Source organism: Penaeus chinensis, chromosome 15, assembly GCF_019202785.1.
Source record: "Penaeus chinensis breed Huanghai No. 1 chromosome 15, ASM1920278v2, whole genome shotgun sequence".
Classification (NCBI taxonomy): Eukaryota; Metazoa; Arthropoda; class Malacostraca; order Decapoda; family Penaeidae; genus Penaeus; species Penaeus chinensis.
The window spans coordinates 2,079,700-2,094,415 of NC_061833.1; the positions used below are offsets into that span (position 1 = coordinate 2,079,700).

The 14,716-nt window shown below is 37.5% G+C and overlaps 1 protein-coding gene across 1 annotated transcript; it reads left to right on the forward strand.

Moving 5' to 3' along the window:
- Positions 1-837: 837 nt before the first annotated feature.
- On the forward strand, positions 838-5,320 carry LOC125032694. The gene is made up of 2 exons (XM_047623948.1): positions 838-897; positions 1,143-5,320. The coding sequence occupies exon 2, from the start codon at positions 1,223-1,225 to the stop codon at positions 5,318-5,320; it is 4,098 nt and encodes a 1,365-aa protein (XP_047479904.1). The 5' UTR covers positions 838-897; positions 1,143-1,222.
- Positions 5,321-14,716: the final 9,396 nt, after the last annotated feature.

The window sequence follows — 14,716 nt, forward strand, 5'->3', positions numbered from 1 at the left end:
CCTACAAACTCAACGACCTGAACTTTACTAACCAGAAACCTCGTCTCCGTGCCAATGAAACCCCCTTTAGAGAACCCACAACTGTGCTGCTATGGTGAACAAACAGCTCAAGCGTCCCTTTCCCCTTGTTATATGCTATTCTTCGATCACAGGCCTGGTGGTTAAGATCTTTCTTCTTTGGTTTCTTTTCCCAAACGGACATTGATGTGTTGCTGGATCACGGTTGTTGTCTGTATGTTGTCTCATGCTGGGGTCAGGATGGCGTGCGTGTGAAGCTTGTGATCAAGATGACGTGTGCTTGCGTGTGTGCGTGTGAAGCTTGTGATATTAATTTGATATTAGTTATATGATTCTGTTTTTTTTTTTGTTTTTTTTTATCTGTGATGTTCATGTTGTTAATGGTCAGTGTTTGTATAGTTATTAATACTATTGTGTATCATTAGCATGATAGGTATATGAAAATAGGAATATTTACGTTTATTTGATATTACGGGTGAGATGTTTGTTGCGCATCTCGAGTATTTTTTGTTTACCCATGAGCCCACGTATGACGTTGCTGTGGCGGTGGACGACTCGTGTGTGAACCCACTTCGCAGGGAATTTGTGTTGGCGACCTTTTATAGAAGTGGCAGTTATTGGGCACAAGTCTTTACACTCATGAAGGTATGTTTAAGGATGTTGAAGGGTTCAAATAAATTCAGAGGGGATGATACTCATTAATATTGAAAATACACGGAGCATGAGTTTGTTGTGTTAGCGTCGGCCATAATGTGGAGTGTTTACTTTCATATGATTTCAGCCAGTGTTTATCCAATGTTGTGGATATGGGTTTGTGCCGTAACTGAGACGTGATGGCAACTACTGGGAATCATGGACTGTGATAGTGTGGCCATTGAAGTGAGTTCAATGAAAATATACAATGTATGATTTATTTTGTGATATTGTTGCAGATTATTTAGTTACGTCGCACGAATTGTGTAGGCATTCCTTGTATTATTTAATATTGTGATATGAGCAGTTCATTTGTTTATTCGGATTGGATTGTTACTTTAGTATTAATTGATGTATGTATATTTTCTCTTTTTTTTCGCAAATAGAATATTTATTTTTGTTATCCCTATTACCTGAATATCACATTTCAGGTTGAAACTTTGCTCCAATAAAAGACTGTTGCAGCTGATGGCTTTTCCTTGATATCCCAGTACATTTCAACTTCAGCGCCATGGGTGTGCAAGAGGACCTCAACGCCCTCAAGAAACAGAGGGGAATTGCTAAAGGAAAGTTCACCAGGAAGGTAACACTATGTAAAGAAGGAATAGACAGAGGTGATGATCTATTAGTGTTGAAGACTAACTATGAGGAAGTAATAGAAGCATTTAAGTGTTTAGAGTGTAAGAATGATGAACTGATACAATTTATATCTGATAATGAGGATAAATTAGAAAATAAAAACCTGGAAGAAGAGGCTGAACAATATATTTTAGATAGTGAAAGATTAAAGAATGAACTGTGTGCTAAGATATTCATGACAAAGAGTGAGGAGAAGGCAACAGACAAACCAAAGTTTAAGGTAAAGAGATTTGAACCTCCCAAGTTTGAAGGTAATTTAAGAGAATATCCTACATTTAAAGAGGATTATAAGAACTTGGTTCAGAGTGAATATGGTACTGATCCATATGCACTCAAAATGTGTTTAGGTGGGGAGGCACTCCAGACAGTAAAGGGCTCGGAAGGTAATTACAATGAAATGTTTAAGCGGTTGGATGACAAATTTGGTAACCCAAGGAAAATTGTAGACTTGGTGATAAGTGATCTCAAATCTCTGAGGAAGATATCAGATGGTGATACTAAAGGGTTTGTTAAAATGGTTGATCAGGTTGAACAATGTTGGTTAGATTTAAAAAGGGTAAACCTATCTGATGAACTCAACACAGCCAATGTTGTTAGCCATATTGAGAAAATTCTGCCTTCACTACAAAAAAGAGAATGGGTAATTAAAGCAAGTGATATCTCGGTCACTGGTGAATTGTTTTCTGAGCTGTTGGGTTTCTTGCAGAAAGAAAGGAAGGTTTTAGAGTACATGAATTCAAATGTAAGAACTAGTACTAGTGATTGTAGAGCAACAGTACATCATGTTGAAAATGTGGTCGAAAACAATTCGGAGTCAGAGTTGGTTAAGCTGATGAGAAAATTGAATGAAGAACAACAGAGCAAGAATAGAGAATTTGAGTCATGCATTGTAAAGTTGAATGAAATGATAAAGGGTATTAAATACAAGGAGAACAATATAAGTATAGGTTGTTTATTACACAATTCAGAGAGTCATGATATAACAAATTGTTTCAAGTTCAAGGACTGTAATAGCAAAGAAAGATTTGATGTGATTAAGAGGAATGGTATATGTTTTAGGTGTTTAAAGGGATATCATTCAGCACGTGGGTGTAATGTAGGCAAATTGTGTGATGTAGTCATTGAAGGCCAAGGATCATGTAATCAGAATCATCATCCACTTTTGCATCAAGACAGAATAGAAAGCAGTTCTCACAATGCAGTAATGGAGAAGAGAGGCAAAGCTTTGTTGAATATTAGTACGGTGCATAGTAAAAATCTGCCCATCACTTTATTGTGGGATCCGGGTTCAGATACTTCTTTAATTACTCATAGGATGGCCAAGAAGTTAGGATTGAGTGGAAAGGATGTAAAATTATCTCTGGTCAAGGTAGGCAACACGATTGAATATCAATCAAGTAAAACATACTGTGTACCATTAACTGATAAGAATGGTAAAGTTTGGAATGTGGATGCTGTCGGTATGAATGAAATATCTTCTAAAATCAAAAGGATTGATTTATCCAGATTACCTGAACTTTTTGTAAGAATCTCGAACGTAGAGGTGGATCTCCCATATGGGGAAATTGATATGCTCATCGGTACAGATTGTTGTGAAATACTGCCAAGGGTTGTTGAAGACAATAAGGGCATTCAGTTACTGGAAAATCAATTTGGGTTCAGCATTCGAGGTAGACATGACAAGATTACCAATGGATCTAACACCAGCAATCATATACTTGTGAGAACTCATAAACTGTCTAGTCTCGTAGATTTGAAGGAAAGTAACATAGAGTCAACAGATAGCTTAAAGACTAAATTGGATAAATTCTTTGCCATGGAGGAAATGGGAACAAAATGTAAGCCACAGTGTATAAAGTGTGTGTGTCGAGGATGTCCTGAACCTAATTGCATAAATTTAAAAGAAGAAAGAGAACTAGCATTGATTGAGGAAGGATTGTTATATAATGAGGAGCAGAAATGCTGGCTAGCAAAGTATCCATGGCTAAGGGATCCAATGCATTTGAAAGACAATATTAAAGTAGCTAATGCTAGATTAAAAACTACAGAGAATAGATTGAAGAAACTGGGCAATGAATATGCCATGAAGTATCAGAGAGAGATAGAAGATATGATTCATAGGGGAGTGGCGAGGAAATTAACTAAGGAAGAGATACGAGAATATAAGGGGCCAGATATCCTGAACAGCTTACTGGGAGTTTTATTTAGGTTTATACAGAATAATATAGCTATAGCAGGCAACATAGCTAAAATGTACCATACTGTCAAGCTCAGCACAGTGGATGAACATACACACAGATTTGTATGGAGGGATTTGGATGACAAGAAACCACCTGATCAGTATGCTCTTACCACAGTAACGTTTGGAGATAAGCCTAGTGGTACCATAGCTACGCTAGCGTTGAGACACACTGTAGAGAAATTTGGCAAGGAATATCCAGATGTACAAGATATGATTATTAATAATACTTATGTTGATGACATACTATATTCCACTGATACCGTTGAGAATACATTCAAGTTAATACAGGATGCGGAGAAGATATTGTCTCAGGGAAGTTTCAGAGTTAAACATTGGATTGTCAGTGGGCATTATGAAAGCTGCAAGGTCAATGTGATAAAATCTGACCATGAGAAGATCTTAGGATTGAAATGGAACCCGTTGGAGGATCATTTTTTCTTTACGGTAAAACTTAATTTTTCTTCAAGAATAAGAAAGGTCAGAAGTGGTCCAAATTTAAATTCAGATGAAATTGATGATAAATTTCCAGAACATTTAACACGCAGAATGCTATTGAGTCAAATTGCATCCATATATGATCCATTAGGGTTTGCTGTACCAGTATTGCTCAAAGCTAAAATTTTGATGAGACTCGTGATTTCCAAAGGTGAATCGAAAGATGGCGGAATCAAGTGGGATGATACACTTGATGTTTCCACGGTTAAGGAATGTAAGATGTTTTTTAAGGAATTGTATGAGTTAGAGAGATTGACTTTTAGAAGATCCTTGATACCATCCAATGTAGTTGGTAAACCAAGTTTAATAATATTTTCGGATGGTAGCATGCAAGCATACGGAGCTTGTGCATATGTGAGGTGGCAAATTGGTGAAGATGAATTTGAGTCACATCTGATAGCAGCTAGAAATAAGATTGCACCAATAAAGCAAATGTCAATTCCTAGGTTAGAACTATGTGCAGCTCTTATGGCTGCTAGATTAAGAGAATCTATATTAAAGGAGTTTACATGGAAGTTTGAGGGAATTTACCACATAGTTAACTCATCAATTGTAAGATCACAAATCCAAAAGGATGAGTTAACTGACAGAATTGGTATTATCATGACGGTTAATAATGCAAGTCATGAGAATGGTGATATACAATTAATTGATGTTAATAGGTATAGTGACTATTACAAATTGTTGAGAGTTACATGTAGGGTAATGAATGTATTCAAATACAAGTCTTTCAAAGGTATTCTAAGAAGCCCCACAGTTCAAGGGATTACAGATGCAGAAATATTATGGGTCAAAGAAGTGCAAAAGAGCATGACTGATTGGGAAACAAGGTTCAAAAGATTGGGACCATCAATTGAAAGGGGAGTTATAGTAGTAGGACAACGAATTTCTAAGTGGTTGAAAGACAATTGGAATCAAGAAAATTTCATGTTAATACCGAATAAACATCCTGTTACTAGATTGTACATATCCTGTCTACATAAAGTGGATCATGCAGGTATAGAGACTACATTGTGTAAGATACAGAGGAAATTTTGGATTCCGGGAGCTAGAAAATTAATAAGAACCATAAAAAATAAATGTGTAACATGTAGAAAATTAAGTAAGAAAGTGGAAGATCAATGCATGGGCCAAGTGAGGGCAGAAAGGATGAAACCTGCTCCACCATTATATCATACAGCAGTAGATGTTTGGGCCCTTGACAATAAGAGATGTTGTTCTAGTGCAAGATAGTAATATTGTAAGGAGAACATGGAAGCTGGCTCAAGTGGACTGACCCAGGACGAAATGGAATAGTTCGTGAAGTTAATTTAAGATATAAAATAATAAAGGATGGCAAAGGGCATGATGATGAGGCGAATAAGATCATGTGTAGATCAGTACATAGATTAGTGATGCTGTTGCCTATAGAAGAACAAGTTTAAGCATATGTAACTTGTCCAATGTAATCTAGTCCACGGTAGTCATTGTGAAGGGGGGGGGGGGGGGGAGTGTATCATTAGCATGATAGGTATATGAAAATAGGAATATTTACGTTTATTTGATATTACGGGTGAGATGTTTGTTGCGCATCTCGAGTATTTTTTGTTTACCCATGAGCCCACGTATGACGTTGCTGTGGCGGTGGACGACTCGTGTGTGAACCCACTTCGCAGGGAATTTGTGTTGGCGACCTTTTATAGAAGTGGCAGTTATTGGGCACAAGTCTTTACACTCATGAAGGTATGTTTAAGGATGTTGAAGGGTTCAAATAAATTCAGAGGGGATGATACTCATTAATATTGAAAATACACGGAGCATGAGTTTGTTGTGTTAGCGTCGGCCATAATGTGGAGTGTTTACTTTCATATGATTTCAGCCAGTGTTTATCCAATGTTGTGGATATGGGTTTGTGCCGTAACTGAGACGTGATGGCAACTACTGGGAATCATGGACTGTGATAGTGTGGCCATTGAAGTGAGTTCAATGAAAATATACAATGTATGATTTATTTTGTGATATTGTTGCAGATTATTTAGTTACGTCGCACGAATTGTGTAGGCATTCCTTGTATTATTTAATATTGTGATATGAGCAGTTCATTTGTTTATTCGGATTGGATTGTTACTTTAGTATTAATTGATGTATGTATATTTTCTCTTTTTTTTCGCAAATAGAATATTTATTTTTGTTATCCCTATTACCTGAATATCACATTTCAGGTTGAAACTTTGCTCCAATAAAAGACTGTTGCAGCTGATGGCTTTTCCTTGATATCCCAGTACATATTGCAACATTGATTTAAAAAGAAATAATGTTAGTCACCTCTTGTTATTATCATTATTACATCATTAAAACAACTTCTTTCATAATTGCGATTATCACCAGCGTTATCACTTATTCACTATAACCTCAATACTATTACAACTTAATTGTCTATATTATCACAGTCATTAGTATAGTTATAACTATGATCGTTCGCCATCATAAACTAAATTCTAACTACACAGGTTCATCCCCATACACAACACTTTACCTTTCGGCCTAGTAACCCGCTTGACAATATCTCAAAAAAAAAGAGAAAAAAACAACAACAGTGGCGTGTTGTTAGTCAGCTTGTAAATGCGATTTGTTATTAACACTCGCCCTAAATTAAGCCGGCATGTGGAAGCTGTGAATACCCAAGTGCGGCGAATTACAGCTAGTCAGGCACGAGTGATAAACATAATATATCTCACCGTTCACAGGCTTTGGCCATTTGAGTTAAGTGGTTACTGTTTTCCCGGAGATGGGAGAGAGACAGGGACAGGGAGAAGGGGGAGAAGGGGGAGGTAGAGAGAAATGGAAAGGGGAAAGGAGTGAGAGAAAGAGAGGGAGGGAACTGGGGAAGAATATGGAGATAGGGAGAGGGAGAGGTAGTGTAATAGGGAGGAGGAGAGGAAGATTGAAAGAGAGAGAGAGAGAGAGGTCGACAGAGAAAGAGAGGACGATTAGTCAACGCACCTGGGCTTCAGATAACGCTGTTTCGAACCAGAATTTCGAGCTGTTTAAGTGAATCTTGACTGAAACACTTTGGCGAATCTGAAATCGTTCGAATTCGACGCGAGCTCGTTCCATTTTGGGGAAAGTGAAGCAGCGAAGCATTTCAGAATAGCTCCTCTCGTGCGTGGGAAGGACGACCAAACAGTCCGTGCGCTTATTCGTATGTACAGCTGGAACCCTGCAAGAATGTATATGTTTTTTAAAGCTTCACATTTCCCTCTTTTTGGCACGTGTTTGTGGCAAAGATAATATTTTATTTATACCGTTTTGCATAAGTGTGCGCATGTTAAGGTCCGTTTCATGGAAGTTATATACTCTCGTATGAATTCCGTCCTAAATATGAAGAGTCGCATTACTGACGTGTGGTTTTGTAACATCGCTTGGCAATGCTAATAGAAATAAATGATCTGTCTACTGTTTTCTTCTTTGTGTTTATTCTTTTAAAATAAATGTAAAATATTCTAGATATTGATAACCTCACTTGGGTCTCCCAGAATGGCCCTTCTTATTTATGCTGTATATGAATAAACTATTACAGTCTGAAATTCAAGTAAAAAGACGTTTTAAAAAATCTTAAATTCGATATCCGTTGATATAAACAAAAAAAGCCAAGGGAGGGAGAGAGAGAGAGAGAGAGAGAGAGAGAGAGAGAGAGAGAGAGAGAGAGAGAGAGAGAGAGAGAGAGAGAGAGAGAGAGAGAATGCAAAAAAAAGGTACAACGATACTTCCCCCCTCTCAATAAAATACTCCACCATGCAATTCATTTCCTTCTTTTTATTTTCCCTCGCAAGAAAACACGGCCGATATAAGAGTCTGTGATCGCATTGTCAAAGTGATAGTTTTACACCTCACTCATCCAGAAGACCTCCGTGTACTCTGGGATATTGCATTCTCCGCTGGGACGGAAGTAGGTCGAACGAGAATCTATAAGGGCATGTTCTTTTTGCCTGTAGGATGTTCATGTTAAGAACGTTGTTAGTATTGACTTGATTATTTAAGATAAATAAAGATAAATATATTAAAAATCAAACCATGATATTTATGCTTTGATTTTTAATATAAAATTTGTTATTTTTTATATAATATTTGTTATTTTTTATGTAATATTTATTATTTTAAATATAATATTCATTCTGAAATATAAATATTGTAAATTTTAATACAATATTTATTGTTATTTATAGCAGAAATATTATGCTTTACAAGTATAAAATTATTACATAAATATTAATTTAATTAAAATATTAGTTTACCTTAGGTAACTTAGAGGAGGACTGTGACGTACGTCTTATAATACAATTTTCAGTATATAAGGGGCAATGCTGTGGAGTCAAAACACCCGTCTCCAAGACCGACTCCCCCAACAAGAGCTGGCACTCAACAATTATCTTCTTGCATGCTAACATCACTGCAAGTCAATCTTGTACCTCCCGTACCACTAGATGTGATGAGGTTAAGCTCTTTATTGCTTGCGAAGCACTACGGGAGTTGCAATATATTCCTAAGATCTCTAGTCATTTTGACCTCTCCAGGGATGGCATGTTTCTCTGCAGTGAAGATCGAGGCTGCTGAAAAAACTGCCAAACTGCAATCTTCCTCCTGCTCATTGCTGCAAAGCCCATACCATTTTCAGATTTCGAACCATCTGTATATATTGCTTCTGATCCTTGGTACTTAGAAGTGTGTCGAAGAAATTTCTCCCTGATTTCTGCTTAGGATCAAATCCAGCTCAACTAGATTAGATCCAACAGCTAGATTTTCTCAAATTTCCCAATTTTCAAAATTGATGTGGGGTCACCACGTTTTCCTTTTCTAGTAGCCACGTCAACCTGAAGTTTACCATTTTCTCCATCAGCTTACAGATACAACTGGTGAGAGAAATTTGTCTGTAATTCATTGGTATGGAAGTATCCTCGCTAGGTTTGGGGACAGGAATGATTATAGCTTCTTTCCATATGCCCTCCCGAAAGATCCTATTGAACAGGTCCAACAGGAGCTCTCGGATAAGTGAGATATCATTTGGCATGGAATATCATCACTTCCTGAGACAGTCTTATGCAAAAGTGGCAAGTTGCATGGAAGTTCTCCCGTAGTCCTGCTAAAGATTGACATTGGGTGTCATTCCTGTTCAGTCCAAAGGATGATACTCCAGGGGAGACCCATGATTTAGCTAGCTTACAGGCTTTAGGTGGCCTGTAAGGGAATATCTTGATGTGCCATCACTGCTACTCCCCCATGAGGTACATTATCAGAGGTTCCATAGTGGCCTTGAACGTGGAACCCTCTTAGGAGAATCAGACGATTTTCCCTGGTCATAATATCTTGTAGATATGCACAAACTGGGTTAGATGAAGCTGTTGCAATTCCTCACATTTTTGCATGAATTCCCTGACAATTCCATTGGATCATGGTATCCACTTCTTCAGGTAGACAAACTACCTTTCCATAAGGTGCTTGACCGCACCCGTTGTTATGGCCTGCATCCTGTGATTAAGGCTTTCTTAATGCTTTCCCTTGTCGACATCTTGCGAGTGCCTTTTGGCAGCTGAAGCTATCGCCATCGAGGACTCTGGAGCTTTGCCTGATAGCTCCAAAGTCCTTACTTTGGGAAGATTCTCCTCCATAGACCCTTGACTCCTATTCCACTTCTGGTGGAAGAACTCAGGAGAGGCAATTTCAGTATTTGAGGACCGAGGTCAAAATGTAGTGGCAAAGGACTTACCTGGCCGGGAGAACAGCACACAGGTATAACACTTTGCCTATGGAAAACTTTCTCCTTGTTCCTAATTACCAATATTCTGGGCAGTTGTCCTGGGCAGTTGTCATCTCCTCGTTGACCTGTTATACCACACTTAAAACACATTCTTGGCAGCTCTTTGTAAATGAATCTTCCAGCTTCCTGTTGATCAAAAGTTTGGTGCCGCAATTCCGTTGTGATGGTAGCCTTGTGCATATTACATAGTAGGAATAGAAGGGAAAGCCTTCCTACTGGTACCATACTGGGTACTGGGTAGCCAGCTTTAAGGGAAACATTGGATTCATAGACTAAGAGCTGCCAATTTAGCGATTTTGTCGATGGATTTGCCGACTTTTGGCGAGCCTTAGCTACTTATCTTGTGTCTTGGAAGATTTATTGTGAATTATAAATTCAGTTTTGTGGGTCTTCCTGGCGACTTTTAATTGCTTTTGGAACTGGAATTGGACTTCAAGCAGAAAACAGTTTGTTACCCAGGAAATAATTAAACAGACTAATTTCAAAGTCTTCCCGCTGAAACTAAAACGATCATTAATAATCAACCAGTTCAATGACGTTATTTATGAAATGGGCTTCTCCCCTCTCATAATTTTTGCGAGGGATTAGGCGAACTCGATGTGCACTTCTGTATTTCACTTTTATATAGAATGATTTTATTACCTGTTTTGTCTTTTCTTTCTTTCTTTCTGGCAGAGTATGACCTAATAATGTACGGCAATATTGTTACCTGCGCTATTATTACTATCATACAGTTTTATCATAGACTAAATTGAGTAAGATGCTTATATAACGCGCAGCAATATCAGTGTCACCTCTCTCTCTCTCTCGCTCGCTCGCTCTCTCTCTCTCTCTCTCTCTCTCTCTCTCTCTCGCTCGCTCTCTCTCTCTCTCTCTCTCTCTCTCTCTCTCTCTCTCTCTCTCTCTCTCTCTGTGTGTGTGTGTGTGTGTGTGTGTGTGTGTACCCTTCTCTGAAACCTGTGTTCTATCTACTTCACTCACCATCTTTTGTCTCTTATACCTACTTTCAATCTTTTTCTCTCACGTCCACTCCTTCCTCGGTCATGTCTTTCATTCACCTTCTTCTTTCCTCATTTCCCTCTTTCATTTACAAACTTTACGTTCTTTTTTCTCTTTCATGCTAACCTCCTTTTCTACTTTCCTCTCCTTCGCTATTCCCTACTCATTTTTTTTCTCTTGGTTCTTTCTCTCGCATTCCTTCCTCTTTATTCCTTCCGTTCATTTTTCCTTATTCCTCTTTTACTTTTGTGATTTACATTCTTTTGTATCATCTCTCATGCTCATCCTCGTTTTCTGCTTCCTATTACTTCGGTAATTACTTATTCTTTCATTTCATTTCTCTCGTTCATTTCTCTTATTTTCGTTATTATTCTTAAGCCTACCCCCATACCCTCTATCCTCCACCATACCACCCCACCTGCCCCCTCGACACCCTCCATGCCTGGTCCCGAATCCTGACTCGAACTGCGTAATCCAGTGGGCGGCCTTCAAACACTCTGGACGTGATTCCCGCCCACACACAACACATCCACACTGCATTGCTGCCAAGCCATTGTGTAGTTGGACTGTGGATGAATAAAACTATTGTATCATTAGGTTTCCCGGGTTTCACTTATGTTTCGAACAGTTCGAATTCTTGAACGGCGAATGCGCCAGGTGACAGGTCTTATTTTTCGAGTTTTTGTCGAGTTATCTTTGATGTATGAAGTTGTTCCTAAAGGTGGATGGGAGTCTAAGTGTTTTCCATTTTTAATCTATATGTTTAACCTAACTATATATAAAGAGAATTCATTTTTTATAATAACGATTTTCTTGAATTTCTACCATATTTTACTTATTTAAGACTTTCATTATTTCATGAAATTATTTTAGTCTTAAATTTATTGATTAAAACTGTTGATCATTTAAGTTTTACTTGTCTTACATTATATATATCCTTTTAACACATTATATTACGACTGTCACGTCATCTGAACTGAACGATTCATTTTAATAATTGATTGAGAACACTCGAGTGGCACACACTTTGGTATGTAATCTTATTCCATTTTGGTTTTGTTTTATTAGTCTGCGTTACTGTTAATTCACAGTTTTTTAAGTGTACTATTATTTTATTTTAGAGGTTCTTTGTATTTATTTTTTTGCCTGTTTTTCCTACCCTTTTCCTTACTAATTATTGTTAATTAACATATGTTCATCTTTGTATCTCAAATATTCGTCAGTTTTCGCTGAAAGTAACTGGTGCCACAATGACGTGGACACCTGTACAGGCCACCTGTATATATACACCTGCCGTTAATAAACCTATCTTTGTGTATTGATACCTTGACTCCTCAAGGTCTTCTCATAACCTTGAGTTCACCTTTCATTATATTTGGGCAATGTTTAACGTGTTAATAACCTGCACAGGGATAGGCCGCCACCATCGGTCGATCGAAAACCCACGTATTTGCGAGACAGTAAAAGACGTGTAGGTGATGTGTTCTGTGTATAGTGTATGTATGCGTATCAGTTTGAATGTAGAAGAAAGTATACCAATGCAAAGTATACCGAGCGGTCGTGGTAATATTTAAGCAGGCATTTTTATATATTTACATTAGTCTTGGTTAGAGACCGTTTCATTAAAGAGCAAAAGTCAAAGTATATTATATATTATATCCATTATTTCTTAAATTCATGAACACAATTTTAGTGAAAGAAGATTTCCGCTATAATTGTGTCATTTGTAAATTGTAAATTGTACTTATGCTGACGATTTATGTTCTTATTCCATCCTCCACATTAAAGTATCATGTTAATGTGGTTTCCACCAATCCTTTTAGATTAAATCTACAATAATTAAAAAGAAAACAAGAAAGAATATTATGCCTAAATATATATATACACATATATATACATATATATATATATATATATATATATATATATATATATATTCCAGACAGAGCTCCAAAAAGCGAAATGTCTCCCTCGTTGTAATAAAATTATTTAATTTGCTTTGGTCTGACTCATGCCCCCCCCCCCCCCCCCCCCAGCCACCACCCATGGGGACCGAACTGACTAAAAAAGGAACTCGCTAAAAAATAAAATAAAATATAAGTGAATCGCATGGAATACAAAAATAGGAGGACGGATTCATTCTGCCGTGTGCTGCCTTCCACAGCCTCTTAGGCGTTTAGTGTACAGATCCTCAATCTATAATATCATCTCTCTCTCTCTATCTCTCTCTCTCTCTCTCTCTCTCTCTCTCTCTCTCTCTCTCTCTCTCTCTCTCTCTCTCTCTCTCTCTCTCTCTCTCTCTCTCTCTCTCTCATGTACCCTTTTCTGAAATTCGTTCTCTATCTACTTCATTCATCATCTTCTGTCTCTTATATCTACTTTCAATCATTTTCAACCATTCAGAACATTTCAGTTATTTCTGTCTCACTATAAAGAAATGTATAATTGTGCTCACTGCCAACACCCGTTTAATACATATGGAGACGAGGTAAACTTTGTCAATATGTAAAACTGTTGTGGAAAAGAGGGGGAAATTATTTGAATGTTGGGGTGTATGTAGTGTAGTACCTATGAAGAACAGAAGAATGGTAAGACGTAACCTGAGTGGGGAGGACGAGCAGGGGAATTTATCTACGGTTCCCACAGGTCGCACTCGCCACATATGTTCATTGTTCCTAAGTTGTACCCTCGCCTGGGACCGGGTTTTGACACTTTGCTGGAAGGATTTAAGATAAGGCTATTTCAGATTTTTCATGATTACTCTTCCCTTTCAGGTCATCAGCAAATCTTAATCACTATTCCCTTAATCACTGGTGAGTGGCAACATAATCACCCAGTCCACTGTACGGGTATATGTAATGCCGCTTTACTACCAGAGTCGCGAGAACCGTCTCGTGGTTACTGAAATCGCTATGATTGGTTGAGATTAGTCGTGTCGTGATTGGCTCCGAAATTGTGATGTCACGACTATTGTTATATTTCCAGGTATTAGCAAATCTTAATTGTTATTCACTTGAAGAACTAAAAACAACTCACAGAGCACCTGAATTCTTTTATAATAAACTGGAATATTAAAAAGTAAAGTTCATAAAACGAGTAAAATCTCATTAAACAGAAAAATACAAAATGAACGGTAGATTAATTCCTTTAAGACAATTTTTAGAAAAAATAGAAACACATAAAAATAGAGTTCCGCTTTCTCACGTACTTAAATTAGAAACCACGCCATAAAATGAATAAATCAAAGAGGAGAACACCAGCCTATTGCTCACTTACTCGAATGTATAGGCATCAAGATGAATAGTCTGCCACTAAGTAACAATTCTCACGACCCAAATACCGTAATCAGAGGCGTGCTGCAGTATCACTCATTTATCCAACTTTAATCCGTAGCACACACACGAATAAATAGAGGACAGCCCAGCCTCCTGCTCAGCCTGCAGCAGCTACTACCCGAAAAGGTGAGAACCACATAATTGTACACCTGTGCTCCAAGGAGTAGAGATTTGTATCCAATGCTTTTAGCCAAGCAATCCTGTTTGTGAAAAATATTAATAAGATTTAAATGAATCTTTAAAAAATGAAGAGACTTCTTAGAATTTATAATAACTTGGAAGATAAAGTTTTAAAAAAATGAGCTATAACTATATTATTATTTGTTCTTCTTCTTTCTCTCTCTCAAGTTCAAATCTCTACTTTCATACTGGTGCTTCCTTAGTGATAAAAGTAGCGGATTATATTGAAATAAGCTTCTTTGACCTTTTATTCTGAAGAGCTATATTTATTAAGAAAAAACGTAAAAACACAATAAAGACGACACGTGTAAGATTCTCTGC